The sequence below is a fragment of the Acanthaster planci genome, linkage group LG01 (genome assembly GCF_054643075.1).
Source record: "Acanthaster planci isolate LZ-2023a linkage group LG01, COTS_SCS, whole genome shotgun sequence".
NCBI lineage: Eukaryota > Metazoa > Echinodermata > Asteroidea > Valvatida > Acanthasteridae > Acanthaster > Acanthaster planci.
Window position 1 is genome coordinate 34,139,186 of NC_141777.1, and position 26,770 is coordinate 34,165,955.

Here is a 26,770-nt window from a genome sequence, read left to right on the forward strand (position 1 = left end):
CGTGAGTAAATGGAGGATTGGAATGTGTAACCACTGAGGAGATAATTCCGTATGTACCACACTTTTGGATGATAATGTGAAACACCGTTTCCTGATGGAAATTTAAAACAGGGTATGGATGATGGCCTATTTACATTTTATACCAGTGTTCTATATCTGACACAATTGACTGGAAAAGACAGGATGAAACCAGAGTGCTTTGAAATTTGTTAGGGTTTGGGAACCACGTGGTTGTTAGGCCTAACCATCATTGATACCAAAGAGGCGCTCGCATTATAAAACTTTAGAGGAATGGATGGAATATGTAATACAGACCTTAAAAAACTTGGTAACCACAGACCCAAACGTCGTTTTCTATGATTTGACTTGAAGTTTTAGAGAAAGGTACTATTGTACTGCGTAAAAGCTCATTCTTCGTCTCTTTTAAAATTAATCTTAGGTCCTGGCAAAATTTGGACAAAACAGATTGCCGGCCAGGAGCCATGTGTTTCATTTTGCTTTGTCTTTCAAAATATTTAGCTCGTCGGATATTGTGTAGTCTATATCCAAAACAGGATTTTTTTCATTTGTTTTCTGCACAATCCATCTAGTGCAATCTTTTTGTCAGTGACTCCGAAACACCAATAGAAGGGGCTCTACTAGTACACACTCGGCGCTGCATAGCCGCCCCATTCTCCCGACTTGTCATAATATTGGTAGAGCCCCCTCTGTTGCGGAAGAATCACGCTGGACAGGGAACCACGGACGTACATGTATATAAAAAATCTGGACTTGCAACGCCTTTGTATGAAAAAGAGGCCAACCAGCGGCCATTTTACCGAGCCGAATACAAAAGCGTGGGTCGGCTCCCTTCTATTGACGTCAGGAAGAACAAAGGCGGGCATTGCCAGGAAAGCTTTGTATTCGCCTCGTTAAAATGGCCGCGAGTGAATTCAATGACTAAGGGCATTGCGAGTCCAGATTTTGTTATACACGTCCGTGCAGGGAACACGGAAATACCTCGTCTTGGAGCAAGATTAGATATGTGCAAAAATGGTGTTTCAATTACAGAAAACGCCAGGGCTTTGGATTGATCATGTATCTCATATGATCACGGATACAGAAATCATTTTCACGTCAGGTGATAACCTGGAAAATCAACAGACTTGGGAAAATGGACTGATTCTCAGTTAGGGCCTACCAACTTGTTCGAAACTCGAAATGGCCCCAGCATCTTTGAGAAGACGGAACTCGATGTGCGTGGTTAAAGTTCACAGAAAAGTGGCACACATTTTGTGATTTCCCTGAACACGCCAAATGTTGCTGTTTGTTGACTCTTACCGGAAAGGAAATATCATGTGAGGCCACGGGAAATTACCCCATGCAGCCATGGGTGCCAGTGATTTCCTGTAAAATGTACCAGCAACCCGAAACAGAGACGACTGTCTAATTAATTTTTAAATATAAAAAAATCTTTTGACTGTTAATTTATAAAGGGGACGTGAGCATGGCGTGGGGATGTGTCGCCTAGTGGTAAGGGCTTGTACAGCGTCCGATAATTGGGTTGGGGATTCGATTCCTGGTCCAGGTGGTTACATGTTGTGACCTTGGTCAAGTAACCTCTTGTGGCAAATATGCTCGTGCTATTATCCGTTTAATTCTACCTCATAGAGGTTTGAACCCTGAGCTGGACCAAGAGAGGGTGCAGTTTTCTTAGCAAAGGAGGCTCAAACGATTATGAATGCACGCGTTTAAGGTCGCGTCGTCGCCACCGGGAAAATAATGAACATCTCAACTAACATGGATCTAAAGTTTCAACCGATGAGGGGGTGCTTCGGAGGAGAGCGTGTGATCATAATGATATCAGTGCCTTTGAATGACAAAATTGTTAGAATCCGTGGGCCTTTTAAATACTGAACCATAATAAAGACCCCTGATTGTCATTGGCTCCCAAACCAGTTTTGGGAAGGTGTACAATTTTGGGGCCGAAGAGAGTGAGGCTCTTAATTATTAAAAAAAGCCTTTCTAGAAGTGTGATGGTTTAACTAGGGCTTTTTAGACCCTATACGCTTTGGGAAGAAGGAAAAATAATCCCCAACGTCTTTTCACAAGATGCCCCGACAATGCCTCCCACTGAGGACTATAGGATCACTCGATTTGTGACGGTCCAACGAGTTCATACACGCCTCAAGACAATTTCACAACTGACCGTGCATGATCCAAAATACATCTTAAATAAACATAATAAACAAACAAAAACACTGCCGTACGAAAAATTGTTTCCATATGTAACTGCAAAACATTGGTTGGAAAGAACTATCCTTGTTTATCACTTTTTAAAGTTTTCAAGAAGCAAGACTTGTCAATTGCGCGCAGTCACAGTTACAAATAACGAAGACCATCAAGTGTGACCCTCTTTTAGCCGGAAGAGATAAATCTGCGAATTTTGATTTTCTGATGAAAGAAAACGAATACCTCAAAATTAATGAACCCTCCCAATTAAGGAACCTGTCTCTCGTTTGAAGTAATGTTACATAATATTTCGGCAAGGACCAGCTGGTGTACTTGCTGATATCTGAGTTTGTAATTGAGGTAACCTCAAATGAATACAGTGACCTTAAATGCTTTGAAACCAATTGATATTATAGAAATAGAACCAGAAGATCCTTGTACGAAACGGCCACCTGCACAATACATCGTGATTGGGAAATGTTCATCTCAATGGTTTCACTAATGAGGTACTGGCCAAACAAGCGAAAAACCCGAATCCGTGACCCTTCTCCTGCTCTGATAAGGTCCGAAAAGCGAAAGACAGTTATTACTTTTAACGAGCCTCGGGAATGTTACACAGGAAACCGTTTTCCCTGCGAGACCTGTTAAAATGCCCCTGTCTCCTCAAAGCAGTAAGCCAGCAAGGACTTGCCACAAGTAATTAAGATGTCCTTTCTCTCAAACAGCTACAGCAAGGAGAAAAACGCAATTATACTGCTCCGTGGGACAGTCCAAAATGTGAAAAAATAGCCAAAAAAGCGGCACGTGTTGTTTGAATTTGAGGAGACACGACCAATTTTGGATTCCCAGATTCTCGCTAAACTAATTCAGCCCCCCCCTTTGAGGATTCAATACATAAGACTCACTTTATAAAAGTTCCCCATTTTGAACCAAGTTATTCCTTTAGTTATCAAGACACTATCGAGCATGGGACGAGGAAACGGAAAACAAAAATCATCAACGTGCACCAAAGCGTCAGCTAAAATTGTCCAAATCAGGGGGGACATGCCGTTCCTGGATTATGAAAAGTTTCTGAGACCATTCTGCCGTAATGTTACTAATAATAATACACTAATGAAGGCCTAATCGAATGTTTGTTTTCCATAATATCAGTCATAATATAAATCCCGCCAAAAAGAAGAAACTGTTGCACCGGCTCACAGACTCCTGAAGAGGTCAAGAAAAACAATGCGTTCATTTTAAGTATTTTCCAACACTGTATCAATCTGCTTGCGAGTAATGGAAACGGTTTGTTAAAAATATGAAGCCTATTCGTCACATTTTTACGGTTTTAAAACAATGAAGAAATGATGCCTTACTACACACCATGCACTGATGTATATTGCAGCCTTTGCTACAAAAGTCAATGAGTCAATAAGTTTTTGCCTCCTAAAACGCAAATTAAAAGCAAAAATGAGATTGGTCTGGTATACAATGACCACAGGAAAAATTGCTTTGGAATTCCGCTGCATCCAGCCACATTGAAGAGGCAAATGACGGTTTATAGGGATTTCCGGAGATTGCTTGCTGTGTCAGGAAATTAGTTTGGCCATTGGCACCTGCCGTTTGGCCTCCCCAAGGGACAACGTGACTATGGTCATCGACGTCTGCCACCGGCATTGGACTCCCGGAACTTCGTTGATACGAAAGTTATGGGAGGCTATCGATCGCAAGTCACTGGTTCTATAGAAAAAAAACCTGATATTGAAAACAATTAAGAACTAAAATGTGGTATTTGATGAAGCCTTCATCCTTGCTTTTCTTCGTGGTATATGCAGCTCTGCGGTGGAGTATAGGAACATGAAGGGGGAAGCGTTTTGTAATTATCTTTTCTAGGGTGGACATGTATAACTTTCTGAGGAAACGCTTTCATGTACAATGAAGCACTTTCACAATCTAATCTTTATCGACGAGTACGAAGAGCTACGGAACGAGCCTGGCTGTAGCTGTCACGTGCAATGAACTGATTCCGCCCGCTAAGTCATGTGATAGTGGGTATTAAATATCAACAAACACATCGCCCATCAGAAACCAAGTGTTTTATTAGTATTATTACCAAAAGTAAAGCCGACGGTAGGTAGGCCTACAGTACTCGGGCTACTGATATGCTGCGTACTATATCGTAACTTGGCTGTATTGTCAGTCAACAACACTCAAAACACACGTTGCTATGGGGTAGATACCGACTATAGGTCACGTGATTTAGCTGGCAATTTTTGTCAAGACTGCATCACGAATATCTTAAAATAATGCCAATGTCATTCTACGTTGTAGATTGAATTGGAAACGAAGGCAAATCCTCAAAAATAAACAAAACAAAGCCCCCCCCCGTGAAAGATTTGTTTGTGACACTGCGGATTGATTTCAGATGGAAAGGTACAATGTCATCGACACTGTCAAGTATGCATCGGTGATACTGGGCCGGCATGTCGATCTGCCTCTTTACACTGTAAAGTGACACCCCTCTCACAGACACTGTAAATTTTCTTTGGTACGGTAACAAAATCTTGTGCGGTAGTAAACAGTGTGCGTGCACGGCACGGTGAGCCGGGCCGGCCAGTACAGCCGTGGAAGGTCGTGTACCGTCGGCTAATGAGGGGGAGGGGGGGTGCACGAATGAAATTCCTTCAGGTCACGTACGTTTCAGAGGGAAATTATTAACTGCGCAAATCCCATCTTTAGGGTCATTTGCATACGTAACGAGGGCCATGAGAATTCGTACCAGGCAAGCATCTGCTTCATTTCATGAAATTTACGTCTTATTTTCACTTGTCGGAAATAAAAGTTTTGGCCCAAAATATTTTCATTGTAAGATAAGGCCTTTTCCTAACGTGTTTTGTGAAAATAAAATCGAAAACTAGTACCAGAATGGTCAAAACTAGTGATTTTTGTGAAAAGCTCTTTTTGTATGAAGCAGCAGTTTGTTTACGTTTTGATGCAGTTTTTGAAGGCTCGAAAAAAGGAATTCGAAGTTTTCCTAAAGTTTTTAAAAGTGGTTTGTGGTGGAGAAAGGTGTGAAGATGTTAGATTTGCTGACAGTTTTCCACTAGATTTTTTTCTCTTCCCGACTGGACGCATTTGCATGTCGACCTAACTCAACACCGACTCCCTTTATCCTGCATAATCTTACAGCCTTGCGAGCGTGAGAATTTAGTGACACGGGAACGAAAGACGAACACGAAAGTACATTAAGTTAACATGAAGTTCATTATTGAAACCGAGGTCTACCCCTGTAATTATAACATTGCCAAGAAATGTTGAAATTCACGGCATATATCCCCAGTTTCACATGTACTATAAATGGATGAACACGAATACGAACACGAATGTACATGAATATGTACACCGGCTCCGACGAGAATTTCCATGTACATGTACGTGGTAATCCACGTGTAGCAGGCTGCAGTGTACCGTGCACGGTACGTGGTTAAGTCGGTTTTGTGTAAAACACGTAGATATACAAAAATAACCCATGAAAGTCGAACAAAAAAAAAATCTAGCCAGATAAAACTGATTGCATTGTGTGGTTGCGATTCTGGCCTGTGCCACTGTTCTGGGAAAGCTTCTAAAATTGAGAAATTTAGTGGAAAAAAGACTAAGATCGAATGAGATGGAAATAGTTTATCATCTTAGCAACCACTTTGAGGCTAAATTTCATATTTATGTAGCATTCCTTTTCATGATTCTGTGGTGTTTTATTCGGTTTAGGCCTTCTAGAGCACATATAAGGAGTTTCAACGTGACCCTGTTAACTTAGTGACAAAGTCTTAAAAACGAGAAGGCTCAACAAAGGATTGGCAAGTTGCTAATGACGATTCCGTACGGTTCACGAGGGTCCTGTCAAGTAACCGCCGCGCACCGATGAAGTCGTTAATTTCCACACGTCGAGCGGGAGTGAACATACATGAGATGCGGTGTAGACAGAGCTGCTCCGGGTGGGCATAATTTGACACAGAAACGATGCCGAAAGTGCTTCGATTAAATTGAATCGGGAGGACCATGTGAAATAGCACTATTTCGAGGCTACAAACCAGTTGATTGTACATGACACCTACATCCGGATATTGGAAAGCTTGCTTGTCACTCTCTCATACTTGAAAAGATACATTAAAATAAAATTGAAGTACAAAAATTGCGAAGTGCTATGCAGTCCATTCATTAATATCAAATGTGACATAAATGAATACGGGTGTGGGAAAGGCCCCGGATTTGCAGTGGGCATGAGCTATATGTCTCCCGTGTCGACACTTATCCCCAAGTTATTTAAGCCAGTTGAATAAAAATAGCATTGAGTTCTAATAGACTTCGAAATTTCAATGCCAGATTATGCGAAGATAAATTTCAACATATTACTCAGTTTATGCGTACCTTTCCCTCGTATAAACATGTTCATTGTTATCTTTTGTTCTTCAGTTGGTTTTAATTTGATGGCCACTTCAAAAATTCAACCACTTCGTGTGGATGGATTAAAAGGAGGAATTCGTGTTAGTGGTTATCTTTTACGTGAAAATTTTTAGGATTTCTTAAAACCTAAATCTTATTTACTTAATTCTACCAACATGAAAAGACACCTAAAGTATGCCTTTTAGATCCCGAAGTGGCGCTCAGAATAATATAAATTTGTTTGTTTTGTTTTTATTTCTCACTCTTGTGGCCAGAGGCCAAATTACAGTGAAAAATCACAAATGATTTGAAGTAAAAATTACATTACAAATGCAAAATTCATTGACAAAAGTAACCATTAAGAAAAACACACTACAATGCATGAACATCAGAACCGAGTTATTAAAACCGAAGAACACTTAAAAAAACACATAGTTTCTTATAAAGGACAACACACAAAGGCGAACCAACATAAGTCTCACTGCGTAAAACGTCGAGTAAGTAAATAAATTCTTAGTCCCAAAAAGTGGAAGTAAAATTTTGAATTTTTTTTTTGGGGGGGGTCAGAAGTGTGATTTGTATGTTATTGTCCCCTAGACAGTAATTGCACGCACTGCTTTAGACCCGGAAACTACATCGTTATCGAAAACAAACCCTCCTAATGAGCACGCATAGACCTTCTGGCGTATCCTACCCGTATGATATGATTACACATTGCGCTTGCCAGCCAATGAGAAACCCTGGCGAGTGAGCGGTTCAATGAGAATGGCCCCATTGCGCACACACAATAGGCCGTTGAGTCCACCAATTGCCGCAGTATGGCTCGTGGTCGCGATGCCAGGCCATGCACTCGGCTCAGGCAATTTTATACAAAGTGGTGTTACAGGTATAGGGCACTTCAGCATAGATCACTTATCGCTGAATTTGGTTTCTACATGCGTCAAGTAGGCATCAGGAGTTCGCTTTAGCAAGCCCATGGACGTACAGCAAAATGTTGGCAATGATGTGGAGGCTTGTTTCTTCGGTGGGTATCCTCTTTATCTTAGCAGGGCTGACTTCTCTAGCTCATATTACAACGGGTGAAACGACACCAAGTACAACCTCGACGCAAAATGCGGTGACTGCTTCTTGGTTCGACTCGGGACCAGTTTCCCCGATAATAGTAATCGACCCGGACAACCAAACTGTGGCCTACGCCTCGATGGCTGAGGATGGTACCGGGCCCTCCTCGACTGCGGGCTACGGAGTGCCCAGGCGGAATAATAAGACAGCGATCTACTTGAGTGCATACTTCACCTTTGGCGGCGGTTGGGATGGAAGTGGCATCCTTCCTGCCTGTCAGATGGCCCTAGAGCACATCAACTCACGTCCAGACATCTTAGCGGGTTACGATCTTAGAATGATTTGGAATGACACGCAGGTAAGTCTGATTTCCCCAAAAGAAAAGTTTACAATCGAATTCTAACTGGTCGAAAAACGGTAAAAATATATAACAAACAAGCGTTCTCGAATCAACGACTTCCCTCTTACTAGTACAGACGTCTTAATTAATTAACTTGTTGGCGCTGGCTGGCTCGTCATCCTTGGAAATAGTTGAAATTCTTAACGTACCAATATCACTGCATTCTGTGGAAGGCAGAATATGAAACAAATCATATAGGGAAACTGACTTGGTGCTTATGAATGATTATAAAGATAAGCAGAGAATTTGAGGGGAGCGGGATTTGAACCTGCGGCCTCTGGAATACCGTACCAGTGCTCTACCAACTTAGCTACCCAGCCCTATGTTGGTGGCTCTTCCCATTTGTCGATATCTCTGTTGGGGGGTGCTAGCCAGAAGAACAGGATATATGTACAACCTCTATTTAAGTTGGATGTATCCTCATATTTCTGATAATTTCCGAACAGAACAATATTCTGGACCAACTCATACGCCAACAAACTCGTACGCCTTAAAAGTGATGGTGGTAAGATACGTGCGTATTTATAAAGTACATAGTGTACCATTACGTCTTAACGTGTAAAAGTTCATTTCGGTGCGTTTATGCGTTGTTATGAGTTAACTTCAAAACTCATCCATGAGAGGTCATCATTGCAAAAACATTTACATGAATATTTGTATTTATTTTCTTGGCTGTTTGTGTTTATGATATTTTTTTGGAAATGTGTATAGCTCTGAAAAAATCGTTAGTTTTTCTTCTTTTTTTTACAGCAACATCAAAAGCGTATACCACCAAAACGATTGATACAACAAACGATACAATAGCACGACTGTACTAATAGCACAACCTCGTGCAACTTTGGTATCTATGAGATGCCGACACTACCCTGGCGGCGGCAGGAAACCGCGGTATGCCAGTAGGCCTTTTCACAGACAGATAATGTAGTCACGTCCAACTAAAACAATCTGTCACAAAAGTTAGAAAAATCTCGTTTGGCAAAATCTTTTTTTCGGTAATCGATCTTTAAATGGCCGGGGTGAGTAAAAGAAAAATTTACATGCAGAAAAGCTACGTGTGCATGCGTTGGATGATGATGCGCGCACGCATGAGTTAGTCGATGTGCGAGTGGCCATGCGTACAAGTGGACCTGTTCCCTCTCTCAGTTTCTTCCATCGTTCAATCTTAACAACTCAGAAACGAAAGAACAATTTTGCTTTTGTATACCGGTGCTTCAAATGAGGACATAACTCTAAACCATACGAATTATAGAAATGAATGCACAATACTCATTTTTATTTATTTTGTTAGAAAAGCCTGGATAGGCCTGTGATAAGTTTTAAAGCGTTTTAAATATTGAACAAGAAGTGTGCAGGCGTAAGGTGAGGAAATTAATACTCAATAACATCCTGATCCTCCAATGCTCATATCGTCCTCTCCTTTCGTTACTAGTTTTCCACACGCTCAACAATATTTCCAGGAACACTGAAATTGAAAATCCCAAGAACTTGAATTGGGCATTTTTCCCAGTGCAAAAAACTTTCTAAGCATTCAAAAATCTGTTCAATTTTGATATGGTAGAATTTCATGGATTGAACGTCACGAGACAATATTCAACTAAAGTGGGTCGCGCTATTTCGTGCTGTACACTAATATGTGTATGTGAGATAGTGAAATAGCATTATATACCCCACCTGGTTAATGTTTACTTTGCCCGCGTTGTCGTTTCTGGACAATTCGCTTGTCAAGTGACGTGGCAGAAGTCTTTTCCGACTGTGTTAATTAGTTTACTTATTTATCTGCATTAGACACTCTACACATGCATACATCTACTGCATCGATATTAATTATTATCTAAGTGTAAATATATGTAAGGATGCATTGTGTAAACTCCTGAGTTTCATTTTAAATAATCGGGACCATTACGGCTTTCAAGGGCCCAGGGCTTGGTATATTCGGGCGGTTAAAAAGTGTAAACCAGGTCCATTTTTACAAGCGCCTATCGAATAATCCAGCCACTTTAACTACGTGGGACTGCTGCACTCGCAGGGAGACGGCACTTACACCGTTGCTGGAGGCTGTAGGACGGGCATGTCTCGCAAAAGCTGCCTCTTCCTAAAGGGGCATATATTTAGCCTCTGATACAGTGTCCGTCAGATCCTCTCCAAGATGTCGTTCAAATTTTGAAAGCCCCGTTTGGCGACCTGTAAACGGAAACGCGCCGACCCAATATATTCCTGGCTTTTCAACGGAGACAACATGACTGTGCGTGTCTTGAATTGCCCTCCTCGCTGGCCACTCTTTTAAGCAATCGAGCATCACGCGCGCATTTGGTAAAGAGACAAAGAGGGAACCCTGCTGCCCCCTCAAAAAAGACGAAGTCACGAGAGGTCTTGAACGGTGTGCTATCAATGAAATGAAAGTGGACAGTATCCTGCCTTAACTGATACAGGTGCAAGGGAGTTTTATCACAGACAGACGTGTCAGACTGGGAATATTACAGACATAGACTGACATAGGTATCAAAGGCATATAAGCTTACACGAACATGGAAAGGAAAACATCACAGATAGAGACAGGAACGGGTGAGAAAACTATATCACAGATAGGCAGACAAGGGTAAGAAAACTATATCACAGATAGGCAGACAAGGGTAAGAAAACTATATCACAGATAGGCAGACAAGGATGAGAAAACTATATCACAGATAGGCAGACAAGGGTAAGAAAACTATATCACAGATAGGCAGACAAGGATGAGAAAACTATATCACAGATAGGCAGACAAGGGTGAGAAAACTATATCACAGATAGGCAGACAAGGGTAAGAAAACTATATCACAGATAGGCAGACAAGGGTGAGAAAACTATATCACAGATAGGCAGACAAGGGTAAGAAAACTATATCACAGATAGGCAGACAAGGGTGAGAATTAAACATCACAGAGGGTTTTGGGTGAGAATAAATCACAGAAACGGAAATTAATCCCGTAAAGCATTAATATCCAAATAACAACTAAGAGATAGCCTTGAAGATCCACAAACAAAAAGTGTTTAAAAAAAAGAAAAAAATGTTAAATACAGAGTATAAAAAGAATTGATGCGAGAAATGGACCAATCAATCCACAGATGAGATGACAGATTAAGATTACGCTCTCGTTCCTGCAAAAAAAGCAAACGGGATGCAGTGGCCGCAATTATTGTGAGATACCTGCATAAATCCCCGCCATCTGATTGGTGGATCGTTGAGCACGTGTCATTGAATTATTCGTTCTATTCAACGGTACCCGTTAAACCAGTCTACGTTGCACGGTGCTACGTAGTGAGTGACGCTTCTGACACGAATCTGTATAGCCAAATGACGGACGTTTAAAACACGAGCAGGACCTATTTTTTTTCTCTTAATTGAAGACGATTTATGCAGCTAGTGTTGAAAACAAATAATAAATGTTTCACATTCGTGCAATGGTAAGAATAATTTCATTCGATGACGTATGAAATCTTCCATATTACTCGGCTTTTCATCAGTGGAATTGAACAGTATTTTCATGTGTTATCTCATGAAATTATTCTTACCATCGCATTCATATAAAACATGATTTGTATACCGAATTACAGGGTGTCCACATAAAAAGTATACCGAGAGAAAAATTACTGTAATAGCAAAACTACTTTATATATGGGAAAGGGAAATGTATCTCTAGAAGGGGCAGAATGTCTTCTTTGCAATGGTATACAGCTTGTGATGTTATTGACACAGATGAGTGAACAAACTAGACCGGTGTTAAGGATAGTGAAATCGGCACTGTGACAAGTTTGCATGTGTGATTAACAAGGCTAGACCATGCGAGTGTGCAGAATACCAAATGCCTTTGCTTTAAGAACTGTGAGAAGTTGTATATTGCTATACCATTGCAAAGAGGGCGTTCTGCCCTTTTTAGAGATATATTCCTCTTTCCCAAGTAGTTTTGCTATTAGAGTAATTTTTATTACAGTTATTTTTATCTCGGCATACTTTTTATGTGGACACCATGTATAAGTACTCCATGGCCTAATGAACTGACAGGGAATAGAATATTAAAGATGTCGGCACCAGCATACAAGTGATGAAAGGGTTAACCGGGAGTTCATGTCTCCCATTCAAACTGACATCACTTAACACGATGGTGAGAAATGACCCGAACAACCAAATTTCAATTGCTTGCAAACAAATTGCTCATATGAAAACAGTGTGCTTAGTGTGCCTGAATGAAGCACACTGAGCCACTCGGGGTAAGGTTGCCCCTGTCTGTATTGCGTTGATGCAAAATGAGTCGGATGGCACACCTTTTAGCTTTTCAAGTTGATCAACGCGCTTGCTCTATGCGGAGACCAGACAGGAGAGCAGTAATCGAGAAAAGACAAAATGATTGCTTTGTACAGGGCAAGTGAAGTTTTGGAGTTGTGATCGCCCCAACATGACGCACAAAGCCAAGGCTTGTAGGCGTTAGCAGTGGCATAATATTCACGCCAAGTCAAGCAAAGATTACGTTACGAATATAAATCCCTAACAATTTCAGGGTTTTTACCTCTTGAATTGGAAGGCCTTCAAAAGCACACAGTGGTTCGTTTACTGCGTGGTTCTTCGAAGCGCTTTGACTTTACATTTTGTTGATGGTGGAATCAAGAGAATTCCGTTTTTCGACCAGACACTGATGGTGTTGAGATCTTTCTGGAGCTGAACAATGTCACTGATGAACCTTATCTCCTGGGGACAAAGGCGTCATCAGCATTATGATGGAGTAAAGTTTAACAAATACAAATGGATGTCACTAATGTAGATGTTGAAAGTAAGGGTCCTAAAACTGAACCGTGACATTAGACAAGGCGGAACGATACACGTGAACATTTTTATTGTTTAAAGATGCCTGAAAAAGACATTATGCCTCAGAAAGATTTATTGTTACCTGTGACGAAAATTCTGCTAAATTCAGTATTAAATGGGGCCTTTTTTCTTTGCTTAGCAATTGATTAATGTCTAATGTGAATTGACTGTGTATTGACTTCTCTTCTTTGTTAAATTTAACGTAATACACAAGAGGAACTTGAATAAAAGGCCCTGAGTGGGGGAAAAATACACGTGAACGGAGGCGTAAATGGGGCTAATAAAATTATAGAATACCTAAGCGAACGCGTCACAAGCACTCAATCCATGTTTATGTATTTTCTGAGTAAGCATGGATTGAGTTACGAAGCCAACATATGCAGCAAGGTATGAGACGGAGAGAACCCCCCCCTGCTTTGTGTTGGTCATTGTCTCGCAGGAATCTGGGGAATTCCTTTCAGACATCTTGGGGGGGGGATGTGTTAAGTAACAATAGTCTGGAATGTGTATAGGGATTGGACATGTTGGGGGGGTACCCCTCGGTCTCATTTCTTGCTGGGTATAGAAGCCAAAGGCTTCACTGTATAGGCTGAGGTGTTGAAGGTTGTACACGAGCCTTTAGATCTGAATACTCATTCTGAGACTATCAACCGCAAAACACAACATTAAGGCAACATCGAAATTGGATGGTAGTTATTTGTGTCGCTATGATCCTGCTTCATTGGGGAACAATGTCAGCAACCGTCCAGGCACTAGGCAGCCTGCCCTTGCAATTGGACAATTTTTTTAACCCTGGCAAATCTGCAGAACGAAGTTCGATTATTTAGTCAGCAACCCTGTCTAGGGCTTCAGCTTCTCAAATCTCCTGAAATTCCTCCCGAGTTGAAAATGAACCGAAGACAGACAGGGAATATCGAGACCTGCGGTGCGAAGTAATGCAGTCAGATAATGAAGTACCGATACAATGTGAGGTGAACTTGGTATTAAATGGGTTGATCAGTCATTTGGGAGTTACAGATCATGAGTATAAAAGATCTTAATACCTGAGCTACGAAAGTTAACATAGGACCATAGGAGCACTTCCATTATCATTCACTGTCAGGGAGTGAAAGAATATAATTTATTGAGTCCTAGCAGCCTTCTGTCCTGAACTTCTTACTTGAGGAAACGATTCTGCTTCCACAAGTCACTTTGCCGATCGCCATTAATACTGGTACAGACTTTAAAAAAAATACTGACGCAGGCTCTTCAGTAATAAGCCTCTTCATTTCATTCGTGATCCAGGTTTTCCTGCGTTTACGCTGAATGCGGCTTGGGATGGTCTCTTTAATACAAGGCCTAAAACGGTCAAAAAACGCTCTCAAGCCTCATCAATGCCCGCATAGTAAATGTTGTCCCTCAGATAAAGCCTTACAAGTTCGTTTAAATGAAAAATATCACATTTGGAATAGTGAAAGCGTATAATGTGAGACGTACGAGGCATGGACCGGGGGGGTCCACGAACACTAAAACTATTATGCCTAGGTGTGCAAAAAGGATCGGAAACGGTCGTATTAACCAGTTGTTGAGGACAAGAGCTAACAATATAGTCAAGCAAAGAAGGGAAGTATTTCTTTTGTAACTCAGGTATGCTAACAAATAAACCAACGAAGCCCAACGCCTTTCAAATAAAATTTTTTAAACGAGGTAACAACCGAAGGATACCATGTTTTTCACACTAGTGCACAATGAAATCGCCCATTGAAATGATGTCCGCAAACTGCCTATAAAATCTAATGAGGAAATCCAGGGAGGCCCTATTACTTAGAGATCCATAAATAACACAGATCAACGCAAGGCATGAAGTTAAACCCCAAATCGTTCATGGTAGGATGCAGTTCAGGTGAAACACCTTGTCCTAGGAGAACCCCTCCACCTTTGGAAGTACGATCCTTCCTAAAGATGACGTGGTTCGCATTTGCCCCATCATGCATTGGCGGATTAAGATTTAGTGATTTCCGTTGGAATTGTAGCTGAGTCATCCTAAGGCGGCTTTCCACATGTACGTTTTTTGTATGTGCGTTGCGTATACGATGCGGCTCATTTTTATGGACACAGAAATTGACCCATTAACATAACAAACGCGTGCCTTGCGTTCAGCCGTCAAAGTCGCCCGGGAAGCGATTTTGACGGATACGCAACGCTTGGCGCAAGTGTTGGAAAGTGGATATCGAAAGACGGCTTTATTCTTAGCACTCCGTGCATTAAACATAGGCCCTATTATTGGTTATCACACGAGCGTGAGTGAAAAACGGAAAAATGTAGTGCGTCTGTGTGTACCGAAGTGAATACGTCACGCGCGCAATTAGTGTGTAAAAGGCATTAGCTTGAGAACCAGTGCGTGAACCAACACGCGTGCGTACTCCATTCGTTTGCACTGCACTTTCTGGTTCAGAGTGATGTCACACTTCGGTATTCTATACCACAAGGCCAAAGGCAAACTTGACACGCAGTAAAGAAAGTAAAGGGGCCTATGCGTGCTTTAAAAAAGAAAACAAAAGATATTATACGGCGCACAGAAAAAAACAATAACACCGATGTGCCACAAGTCTGCAATTTTATCTAGGGAGCATTAGAATTATTTGTGTTTCAACTTATTTTAATAACAACAATAACGATAGGGCTTTCACTAAAAAAGGAAATTGTATTTTACGTTTATTTGAACACGTGACGATATCAGCACGGGCCAACACGCCACGTTTGAATTTATGGTCATGCAGATGTGCGTTTGCTTTTAGCGTAAAAAATAGCGCAATGCGTTGAGTTAGAGCAGCGCATTACGCAGGGTTTGATATGAACCGTGCAATACGCGCTAATTAATGAAACGGACCGGAGTGTGTCCAGAGGTACTAGGTGCTTGCGCGCGAGGACTCTGATGACATCGACTCCGATGTGGAATCAGGTAAAAGGTTTGAGACAGGGCTGGTTACATCAAGACTTGCTATCATCGATGTTACAGAGTCAAAGGTAGAATCGGGCCAGGCAAACAAGGGTTGGCAGAGCTGGGCAAATCCTGGTGACACCGAATGAGGGCGAGCAAAACCCTGGTATCACACTGCAGAATTACGGCAAACAAATCCTGGTGACACACAGGGAGGGCAAACAAATCCTAGCGAAAGAAAATCCAATGAAGAATAATTTCGCACTGGATCAAGACATATATATCATCAGGTGTAGAAATAAGTCTGACAGCGTTTAGACGATGCAGAGGCCAATAACGGAGAAGGTTGCCAACAATAGTGAAGGCTGGTTTCAAAATCGGAGACAGAGAATGATGGATGGGTGCTTAAAACATGGCCACTGTACATAAAATTATGTACAGAAGAAGAGTCTACCGTACTCAGTAATCGACACATCCCGACACTGCGTGTGAAATCAACTGTTACGTGTACATCTTTAAACAGATCTAACAACAGTAATACCGTGTGATAGTCCGCACTTTGATAAGTACATTCAGATTTAGGCTCCCTTGAGAATCAACAGCTAGCATAATAAGGCTCTGCTATCTTGGAATGCATGTCACTGTCATAATACCCTTCCTTAGAGCTTAGCTAGTGTAGTCAGCACTTAAAGCAAGAGTCAGCAAGGACGCTATTGATATAGACAACCATTTTGAATAGGTACACGTTCAGTTGGCGCCATTATGAGGTTTTATATCTTTGTCACAGTAAGACGAGAGTTCAAAGTGTGGAGCCCATGATGGCACGTTGAACTGGAGATTTAGGCCGATGGAAAATTTTAAACGGGGAGCGAAATAGAAACAGGGTGTGAATAGTATCACAGATAAATGGACACGTATGGGAATAAATGCACAGATAGGCGACCACCATGACAACTGGAAACTTTATCACATATATAGGCCGGCAAGGTGTGTGAATGTTATCGCACAGTTGCATTGAGCACGATTGCGGATAAAATCACTGACAGGCGAGCACAGATGGGCACACATGTGACTAATATGACATAAAGGCTGGCACGGGTGACAATAGTATCGGATAGAGGCATCGGGCACAGTTGCGGATAATATCACAGATCAGCGAGTACACATGAGAATAATATCATATATAGACGGGCACAAGGGCATTCAGCATTTTGGACGAATGAGATACAAAGGCGCGAATTTGATTAATTCGTTTGACTAAAACGAAAGCATATAATTCAGTATTTTAATCTAGAATACCCGTAGACCGTGCAACTGCATAACACAACGGTATTAGTTCACATTGAATTTCGATGCAAGGAAACCCACGATGCGATAGTTCAGTTTGGCGATGGCTGTGTGACAATTTCCTCATCGACTCTTCACAGCCAGATTTTGATCCAAACAATCTGAATATTGTGTTGACGCATGTAATGACACCATCCCATTTGGCTCTTTATCCGTGGGGCAAATCACGCCAAAGTTTGTGTATGACAAATTAATTCATCGCAATGCAACGCATGGTGTTTCTAAAGACACATCTTTGCTGAGCACAGAAAATGGGTCCTGTTCGTCAGTCATGCCATGCACATCGCTTCAAATTTGTATGAGTTCCCAGCTGATGTTTGCACATTAAAGAGTACCTCTGAGTAAAACATGTTTTCTCTGATTTTATCTGTTCAAATAAATGTGGAAGCATCCGAATCGTTCGCAGCGTCACTTGTCTTCAGACCTCAACTAATGATACTGTAAGCTGAAAAGGTTTTTTCAGTTCATGCCAAGATGCGTCATTGAGTAGAAAACGAGGGGAACTCTCGTATACCAGGATATGGGACGGAGGGGTACCACCCTTACCTGTCCAATCCCTATACACTTATACACTCTAGACTGTTGTTACCTAACACCCCCCCAGTCCGTAAAGAATTCCTGAGATTCTGATCAAACAATGACCAACACAAGGCGGGGGGGGGTTCTCTCCGTCCCATATCTCGCTTCAAAGGTACTCTCGCCCGGCGTTCGTAGTGGATAACTCTTGTGCATGCCAAACAATGCACATAGCCATTGTTAAGTTACCTCACGCTCCGTGTTAGTCTAATCGGGCGCAAGCGTGAGTTGGTAATTCACCGCACATGCTTTGTGTGGAGCAAAATTGCTCTCCCACATAACAAAATGGGCTAATGCTTGAGGTGGGTTCCGCCATTCTGTGGCACTTCATCATACGAACAAGTGTATGATATATGCGTGGCTGACGTATTTTCAAGTAGGCGCGTGTCTTTCAGACGATTTTTTACACATCAAATAGCGTACATGCAGGACGAGAGTAGCGTATAATACTCTGCAGTATCAATAATAATAGACTATAAAAGTATCAATCTGATTTCTTCCTTAACAACTCGTTTCCCACTTGTTTACAACTTAATTTACTATCAGGTGCACGCAAGTTAGTTTTGGTTTGTTGTAACCAGGGAAGCTATACGGTCTAGACTGATATTTTCACACATTCAAGGATATATGTAGGCCTACAGAGAGTTTGAATTTACCCAACACAATATCATGGACGTAATCATTAGCCTTCTTATGCCAAGGTGGGCTGATATTCAGCCTTCCATTTGGAATGGCTGTTTCCCACGTAATAAATCATCTTAAATGATTACTCCCAAGGCCCTCCCAAAGAACCACTGAATGGTGTTGTTGTACATAACACAATGGATGTCTTACCAGGTGTATACTGTTCATCTTTTAGTGCAAAAATGTATACCCTTGCTTCCACTGTTGTCTCTCTGAATACGGTTAAGAATCGTGTATGCGTCATTCACTCAAGTAAAAAAACACGAGTTTGAAAGACGTATTTCTTTCCCGTTGGACCTAAAAATCACTCCATGCAGGTTGCTTTGTATGTCATTGTTTTCAGATGCAGCGAAACACAAAGGAAATCCGAAATGGTGTCACGAACGACAGCGCCTCAAGGATGACTCTCAACCGCGTTGAGGGTTGTAATCGCAGGAGTGCCGGGAATTGCACAATAAAACCCTTCATAAAACAAATTAGAATTTCTGGCATTTTAGTAAAGCACTCCCGATGAGGTAAAGTTCAGTACAAGTAAATCATTTTACAGCTGTTGAAATTTACTGTGACGTCAAAATGTCCAGATTTAGATTTTTTGTCCGAAATGTTGTGTTGAAAACTAGCATCAGTGTTCAAGACGTGGTTAAATATTAACACGCACTTAACGATTTCAGACGTTTTTTGCTTCAGTGAATTCGGTTATATAGACTGTTTCTAACAACTTCCTAGTCTTACTTGTGCCCCTTTTAAACCCTATCGTCAAACGCCTCACCACGGTTCACTGGACATAATATCTTTTTGAAAGAGGAACTGAGCCTACTTTTCACAAGAAAATATATATGTCTTAATCGCTTTTTATTAATCATGATTTTAAGGTGACCGCCCCCCTAAATTTTTGAGTGAGCGACCTGGATTGGATTCAGCTTTTGAAAAGCTGTATCGTTTCAAAAGACTTTGTTCATACCTTTAGAGTACCCACAGCCTTGTTTTGCTTTCAGAGAAGTACCGGTAGATTTGCCTTTGAGGACATTAGCACGGGCTTACACAAGACTTTACATCTAATATGCCGGTTGCCACGGACCCGTCGTTGTTCAAAATGTCAAAATTGAGAGTAAGCCGGTTTCGGGAGCTACACTCGGAAGGAACATACATACATAATCATCGTCGGTACGAGCAACTACATGTATATAGACGTGAATTATCAATGAAGTTTCCTTCATGGTGGCAATTTCAAGAAAACACAGCTTGATCCTGTTCCATTTATTGCTGATCAAAATAAGCTGGAAAAGCAATTGCCTTTGCCATCTGGTCCATTAAAATATGGTTTGAACATGGCGCGCTATATGCTGCTGTGTCATGACAAACTTAACTGAGATTTTGCTTGGAGTCATTCAAAATGTGATCGTCACAAAAAAAAGAACATCTATACGATGTTTAAAATGATGCATGGAGAAAAAGGAGCACACGGGTGTACTTTAAAACGCATAAAGTGTAGGAAATATTGATATTTGGAAAGACCATCAGTAAGTGCAATGCAACTGTTCACAAAACAGTGTGAGCTTAGGGGTGGTAAATTTGAAATAAGAAAATCGAGCGGTGGGAGGGGTTGGAACGCTGGTAGTAATCCCAGTCACGTTTCTTACAAACACGTTCATACGAGGCGTATGCGCTCGCCTGTAGTGTGCAAATGGGCTAATTTTCTCGAGGAAAAGCCACCCAGTACCGTTTGACATTTACTGACCGCATTTTGACCACCGCCTGGCCTTTCTTCCTGTGCTGTAGTACAAAGTTTACTAGCGGGGAACGGTGCCCTACCTTCCATGTTGAGGAGAACGCGTTGGGGGAGGACCGTGTTGCCCGATGCCATACTGCCGTGCAGTCAGCGAGGGGTGCACCACAGCAAGTCAATTCCCATAGACAGCAGTGATAAATCCCCATACTTCACAAATATTTAAAAAATACTCACAACTCTCACAGGTGTTCAGGCTGCAATGAAAATTGATGTTCGACATGCCCTCTTTCATTTTCCTTTCATTTTGTTAGTGGGTTGACCAATGAATTTTCGAGAAATTCTCACCCAGACCAGACCACCCCTAAAATAAATGAAATTTCACTGCCCAGGAAAAGTAGCCAATTTGAAAATGCATCCCTCTGCAAAATGGCTAAAATAGTGCCACTTTCGGATCCGATTGCATCCAAATTGCTCGGAACTGGAAGCCCTGAGTCTGGCCCAGAGGTTCAGTGCCATATTTCTTCAATTCCCCAGTTCCATGGCTCTTGGGACCCTCTAATATAGAATAGTTTGAGTGGATAACTTGAGCTCGGCGGATGGCTTTTGTGCCTAATTAGCGGGGTGCACCTTTGGGGGAGGGGGGCGTGTTGCCCAATGCCCAGTACTGCCTAGCCTTTCGTCAAGTCCTTCGTGGCTTAGCGTGTGTAACTGCAAAACGACTGGACAGGAGACCAGGCGAGTGGCGCAGCCACGAGGCTTTTTCCAACTTGATTTTGAGGTTTTTGTGGTGAATTATTCATAAGCTTTCTGTTACGCATTATTTTTAAATTTCATGTAAATAGTTGAAGCAGACGAGTTTCCAAAATAAACGGCATCAACTCCAAAGCTTACGGCGTTACGCAGTGTTTCTGTCTGGTTTTTCATGAGGGCAATAAGCGGTGAGATGACAACTATGATGCTTGTTGGTGGGGGATGGTGCTGACGTTGGAGTAACACTAGCAGTTCATCAAGGCCGAAGCAAAACGGCAGTGCCTGAGATATGGAGCTCTTACCACATCCCGTGGGTAGAGACGAAAACGTCACGCCCGCGTACGGATGCTTCAATAGCGTAACGCTGCAACAGTTTAAACTCAGCAAAGTGAAATTTTCCAGCAGCATATTCTAAAGAACTGTCCAAATATAATGCTCAGACAACTGACCTGCACTCACGGCCGGCGACACACTTGACACGCTCGCCATGTATACTTTCAATTTGCATAATAGGTTAATGTGTGCTGACCCCCTCGCTCGTGGTTGGTTGAGACAGCAAAAATCGAAAACATGAAGAAAAACATAAGAAAATTGCTGACAAGTTGGAAAAGGCCTTGTGGCCGCGCCACTCGTGTATGTGGTCTCCGGTCCAGACGCCGTGCAGTTAGCTAGCTACAGCCACTGATCTAGAGATCAGTGGCTACAGCTGGCCTCAGGCTTGTTTTGCTCGTGTAATATGTGCATTATCCGCGGCGCCAGTCTAATGTTGATACCGGAAGCCCATAGTTTAATGGCTTGTATGCACGACTGGAAATACCTACACGAGAGCTGTGCGGTGTCAGAAAAAAACACTCCCCCTTCCCCCCACCTGTAGCTGTGAGAAATGCGTTTGGATTCATTTTGCCAAGCATTTAACATTCTGACTCTTCAATTTCATGTTAATTCAAGTCCGCTGTCAAAAAGTACTTTCTGTTTTGAAACTAAATTTAATTTGCTTAACAGAAGGTTTCCTAAAAATGTCAGCAAATTCCGTTAATGCTCATTTGCGTCCACAGAGGAAGGTTTCAGCCGTGTGTTCGGTAAACCATAGCATGCCGGACTGTAATGACGCTCATGTTATAGATACTAAATTAAGCGTGTGCGCAGTTTAATTTGATACCAGAAATTGCATGCACAGTGAAAAGAGATTGAAAATGATTTAAAGCCTACAAAATGTGTCACTGTAATATGACAATTACAAGAGAAGCAATCATTAAAATATTAAATTAAACATTTTCTGAAGGCCTGTTTTCTTGTGTGAAGAAACGAAACCGTTTTTTGTTTAGTTTGACACTATGACAGCATAGTCAAAACCAAATGCAGCAACATGATAACATGAATAAAATCGTTAGATTTTGTTGTTTGCCCGGTCTGTCGATGAATCAGTTCATCCCAAATCAAATTAACGTCTCGTTCATTCCAGTTTGTTGGAAGCAGTGAAAGAGGGTCTGTCAAGAACTTCATTAAATCAGGTGACAAACCATTCCAACATGTTTGTTTCTTTCTCGTATAGTAGTGTATAAATTGGTTTTGGGAAATAAAATTAGAAAGGGCTTGTGAAATAAATGCACCCAGAAACTAAAACAAAGTTGGTTTTCTTGTGAAAATAATCACCCTGCTTTTGTTCCCAGCAGCGTTTGTAATTCCATTTTAAATGGTAAGAATAATCAGACCTAAGTATAAGGCCGAGTGTCTTTTTATCTTTATCTTGTCTGTGAATTAAAGCCGAATAATATTCGAATTCAACAAGTCAATTTCGTTCAAACCTCGGGCAAAGCCAGTGGTAGATTTCATGTTTTTACTAATGTACCTGTATACCAGTGTCAGTTGTAGGACTCGAGTCCAGGACTGCGTTGAGTTGTGTAATGCGTTTCACTCACGGACACAAAAATCAACTCCATTAACATAACACACGTGTGCGTTGCGTTCGGCCGTCAAAATCCCCGGGAACGATTTTGTTGGAAACGGAAAACGTCCGGTGCAAGTGCTGACTCACATATGGAACTGACACCTTTATGGTGGCATGGCAGAAAGTGTCCTCTACCGAGGAACGTTTTCTTAAACTCCTCTGTATGCGCGCTGTAGAGAGCAATGTACGCTCCATAAAGCTGCACGTGTAATGCAAAGTGGACATTATCATAGCGGAGCGAAACAGCACGTTATCAGCAGTTTTAACAAAACGAGACCAATCGGGCCCTTGGGTTCCATTTGACTAGCGAGAGCTGCAAAATTATAATTCATTTACTCATGTACTCAAGACAAATTCAATATTCGGAGCCAGGGGCTGTGGTGTAGGGATTTCATAAACACAGTGCACTGTGGATGTCGCTAGAAAATGGCAAACTGTCTCCTATTGTACAACGCATGTTGTCCATCCTTGCATCAAGTGCCAGACAGAGCGCGTGCATGTTCAGACATGGGGGATATTCATAATATGTTGTTTTATTTAATTGCTTTTCACCAAAGTGTAAGCTTATAAAGCAAGTTGTTTTCGTAAACCTAAGATTAATCCACTTGTAAAAAAAAAAAAATCGTTTTTGAATAAATAAAAATGCTTTACACGAGGGCATAAAATAAGTTCATTGGAGGTTCTTCTTCTGGCCAACTTTTACCATGCTGTTTGATATTTCGACCCTTCAATTTCTCGTTTTGTCTATTCTGATAACAATTTGAGAAAATTTGATTTGCTTAACAAAAGGTTTGCTCAATAGTGTCAAAAAGGTCGAATTAATTTGTTTTTTTTTGGGGGGGGGCATTTTCATACCTTTCCTACACCTAGTTCCAACCCGGGGTCGCTGCCAATGCTTGTTGACAAAGGTGAACGTGTTTTACTTTTGTGTTTCATAACTTGAGTCGATTGAAAGTAATTCTAAAATTGATGCCATTGAAGAAAATACGTTTTGTTTTTCTCCCGGGCGGTTTCCGTTTCTGCCGTATATAAATACCACAGTAGACCCTATCGTACCTCAAGTGAACTGTCAAGGCCAACAAGGATACCACACACTGCCTGCACGGCTTAATGAGTTAGCTAATCGAATTGAGAAGGATCGCCGTAAGATAATGAGAGCCACCGAGCGCAAGCAGCACGATGCAAAGAAAAGGTTCCTAGCCAAAGGGTGACAAAATTTATTGACGTAATTGAAATGAAATACATTGAAGCACTGATGTGTGCATTGTAAAGTTAACAACGAGAGTTCGATCAGGAAAAACCTCGAGTATTAAGAATTAATTTTAAATTCAGGCTCAATTTCACCTGGACGAGAATGAAAAGGAGCTGTTTGCTGAAAAGGATTAACACCCCCTTCGAATCACGGATCTCACACCATCCATCCAACTTGAATGAAAGTTGTTTGACGTAAACCTGCAAGTATCTACGTGTATTATGATCAGTTTCAATGACAACTTAAAGAGAAGCTGTTTATTGATGTTTCGATTGCTGCTTTTCAAGGGGAGAAGTGTACATTATAGTACAAACTTGAAATCTACCATTGGCTCAGCCGGAGTTTTGAACGAAATTGAGCCGGTTTTTTTCGAGAACATTATTCAGGTTTAATTCACAGGAGATAGTTAGGCGGTTTAGTAAAAAGGAAAAGATGAAAATCTACTCTCAAGTATACTTCTCTTTATTATTATTCTGACCATTTTAAATGGAATTTAACAAACGCTGCCGGGAACAAAAGCAGGGTGATTGTTTTAACAAGAAAACCAAGTTTGTTTCTAATGTTTTTATTGGCAAGCCCTTTCTATTTTAATTTTCCGGGAAGCCAACTGTTATACATTCAAATACGAATAAAAAACGCATGCCACAGAACACATTTAAATAGAAGCAAGTTGGAACGGTTTGCCAGTTGATTTAATGAAGTTCTTGACAGACCGTCTTTCAACGCTTCCAGCAAATGGAACGAGACGCCCATTTGATTTTGGATACTGATACATCCAAAAAAAGGAAAAAAAAAAAAAAGACCGGACAAACAACGAAATCAACGACCTTTTGAAGTAATGCTACATTTGATGTTGCATTTGCTGTCATATATTGTCAAAATTAAGAACGAAAAACGGTTTCTTTTAAACAGGCCGTTGGCTTATATGTTTAATTTCATGTTTTATTATTGGTTCCTGTACGTCATTTTCAAATTTTGTTGATACACTGTGTTGGCTTCAAATCATTTTCGATCTATTTTCACTTTACATGCACTTTCTGGACTAAAAGTAAACTGTCCATCCTCATAATTGATTTGGGATCTTCAGTACGCGATCAACCCAAATTTTCTTTTTAGTTTTTAGGAGCATGACCATTAGACATTCATAAATACCTCAGACAGTCTTCCTACGCAGCAACATGCGACTTGACTTGTCGACAGTGTTTGATTTGATAATGCCCGCTGAGAAGTGATAATGCCCACTGCGTAAATCACGCGCTAGCGCCTGGATGTAAGCACAGACATTTAAACGCATTGACCGACAGTCTCACGCGTATAACCGTGATTTTGAAAAGTATCCGGTTCGTAAGTGTGACGTCACTTCAGTTTAAACCACGCCCACTGCACGTGCACTGCACATAGAGTTACATGCGTTGATCGCCATTTACATGGAACCATGGAACCGGAAGTTAACGCACAACTTCAGCGATCGTCCAATGGGAGCCTGCAAATCGTGGTGCGTCCGCCTTTGTGACGAAGTCACTTACGAACTGGATATGCAATCAGTGGGCGAGGCGATGGATGGCAGTGCGTTCAGTGCGCATTACGCGCAATGCACTTATATTGCCTGTATTTGTTTACATGTGCTTCTAAATACGTTAACCTTTTTTGCTCTTCGGTACTGTGTCTTCTTTTCAGCTGTTGCAACTGCATTGTTTTGAATCCCTATGGGCCAGATTAAGTAAATAGAGGAGTTTTTACAATTAAAAAATGGCTTCATAAAAGTTTATTCCTGGAATTCTTCAACTGTGCATAAATTCCCTACACCGAGGGGTGAATTTGCCAGTTTTGATTTTAGTCGGGCGCTGCGCAGATCACGAAAGATCCCTGTAGTTTTGAATAGGACCTGGCGGTCTATGCGTTTATATGTCTGTGTGGGGCACCAGCATCTTATGGGGGCACAAGCTTTCAGAAGTGTAGTTTTTGGGGGCAAGCTTTTGCCAGCTTTGTTCAATACCCACTTGCAAAGTATGCTTTTATCTCTTTTTCTTGTGGGGGGTACGTGCCCCCAGGCCTCCCATGTCTACGCCTCTGGATTCTAGGACTAATTATTCATATTCAGAATTATTCGTCCAATCACAGTTACGATTTTTGACCCACTACAGCCTAGAGTGTCAGCCAATCACAGTCAAGTGTTTTTACCAATCACTCCCGTTGACCATAGGCCTAATTGTGAGATCATATCTAATTTCGCAGGCCAGCAATCGGTGTTGTAAAATTCATGACCCATTCATGACTCACATTATGGAGTAAATGAGTAGACATTGGCTACTAGACAAATCTTCTCTTGGTTAAAACATTTTTTATCTTTGCATAATTACATTTTTGAATTAGTTAAACATAATTTGTATGTAAGGATTTACTAACTTTTGGTCTTGAGTCAACTTAAAGTCCTATTACAAATGTACCTGATCGTAAGAACGGCGTTAGAAGCACTCTGTGGAGGAAGAAGTTTGAAATCCAGTGGAATGCGTATTAAATTTTCAACATCTTGATAAGTAACCTTTCTTTGCACTGCTCCGATGACGGGGCTGCTGCTATATGATTTGTTGGAAAATTTTGAGCAGAGTGGAGTTTGCTGGGCATGGGA

The 26,770-nt window shown here is 41.4% G+C and overlaps 1 protein-coding gene across 1 annotated transcript in view; it reads left to right on the forward strand.

Moving 5' to 3' along the window:
* The first annotated feature begins 7,413 nt into the window (after nt 1-7,413).
* LOC110979652 (gamma-aminobutyric acid type B receptor subunit 2-like) overlaps nt 7,414-26,770 on the forward strand; it is a 51,167-nt gene continuing 31,810 nt past the window's right edge. Inside the window, exon 1 of the mRNA XM_022235658.2 lies at nt 7,414-8,053. Coding sequence (XP_022091350.2) covers nt 7,625-8,053 — 429 coding nt within the window. The 5' untranslated portion in view covers nt 7,414-7,624. The remainder of the gene's footprint in view (nt 8,054-26,770) is intronic.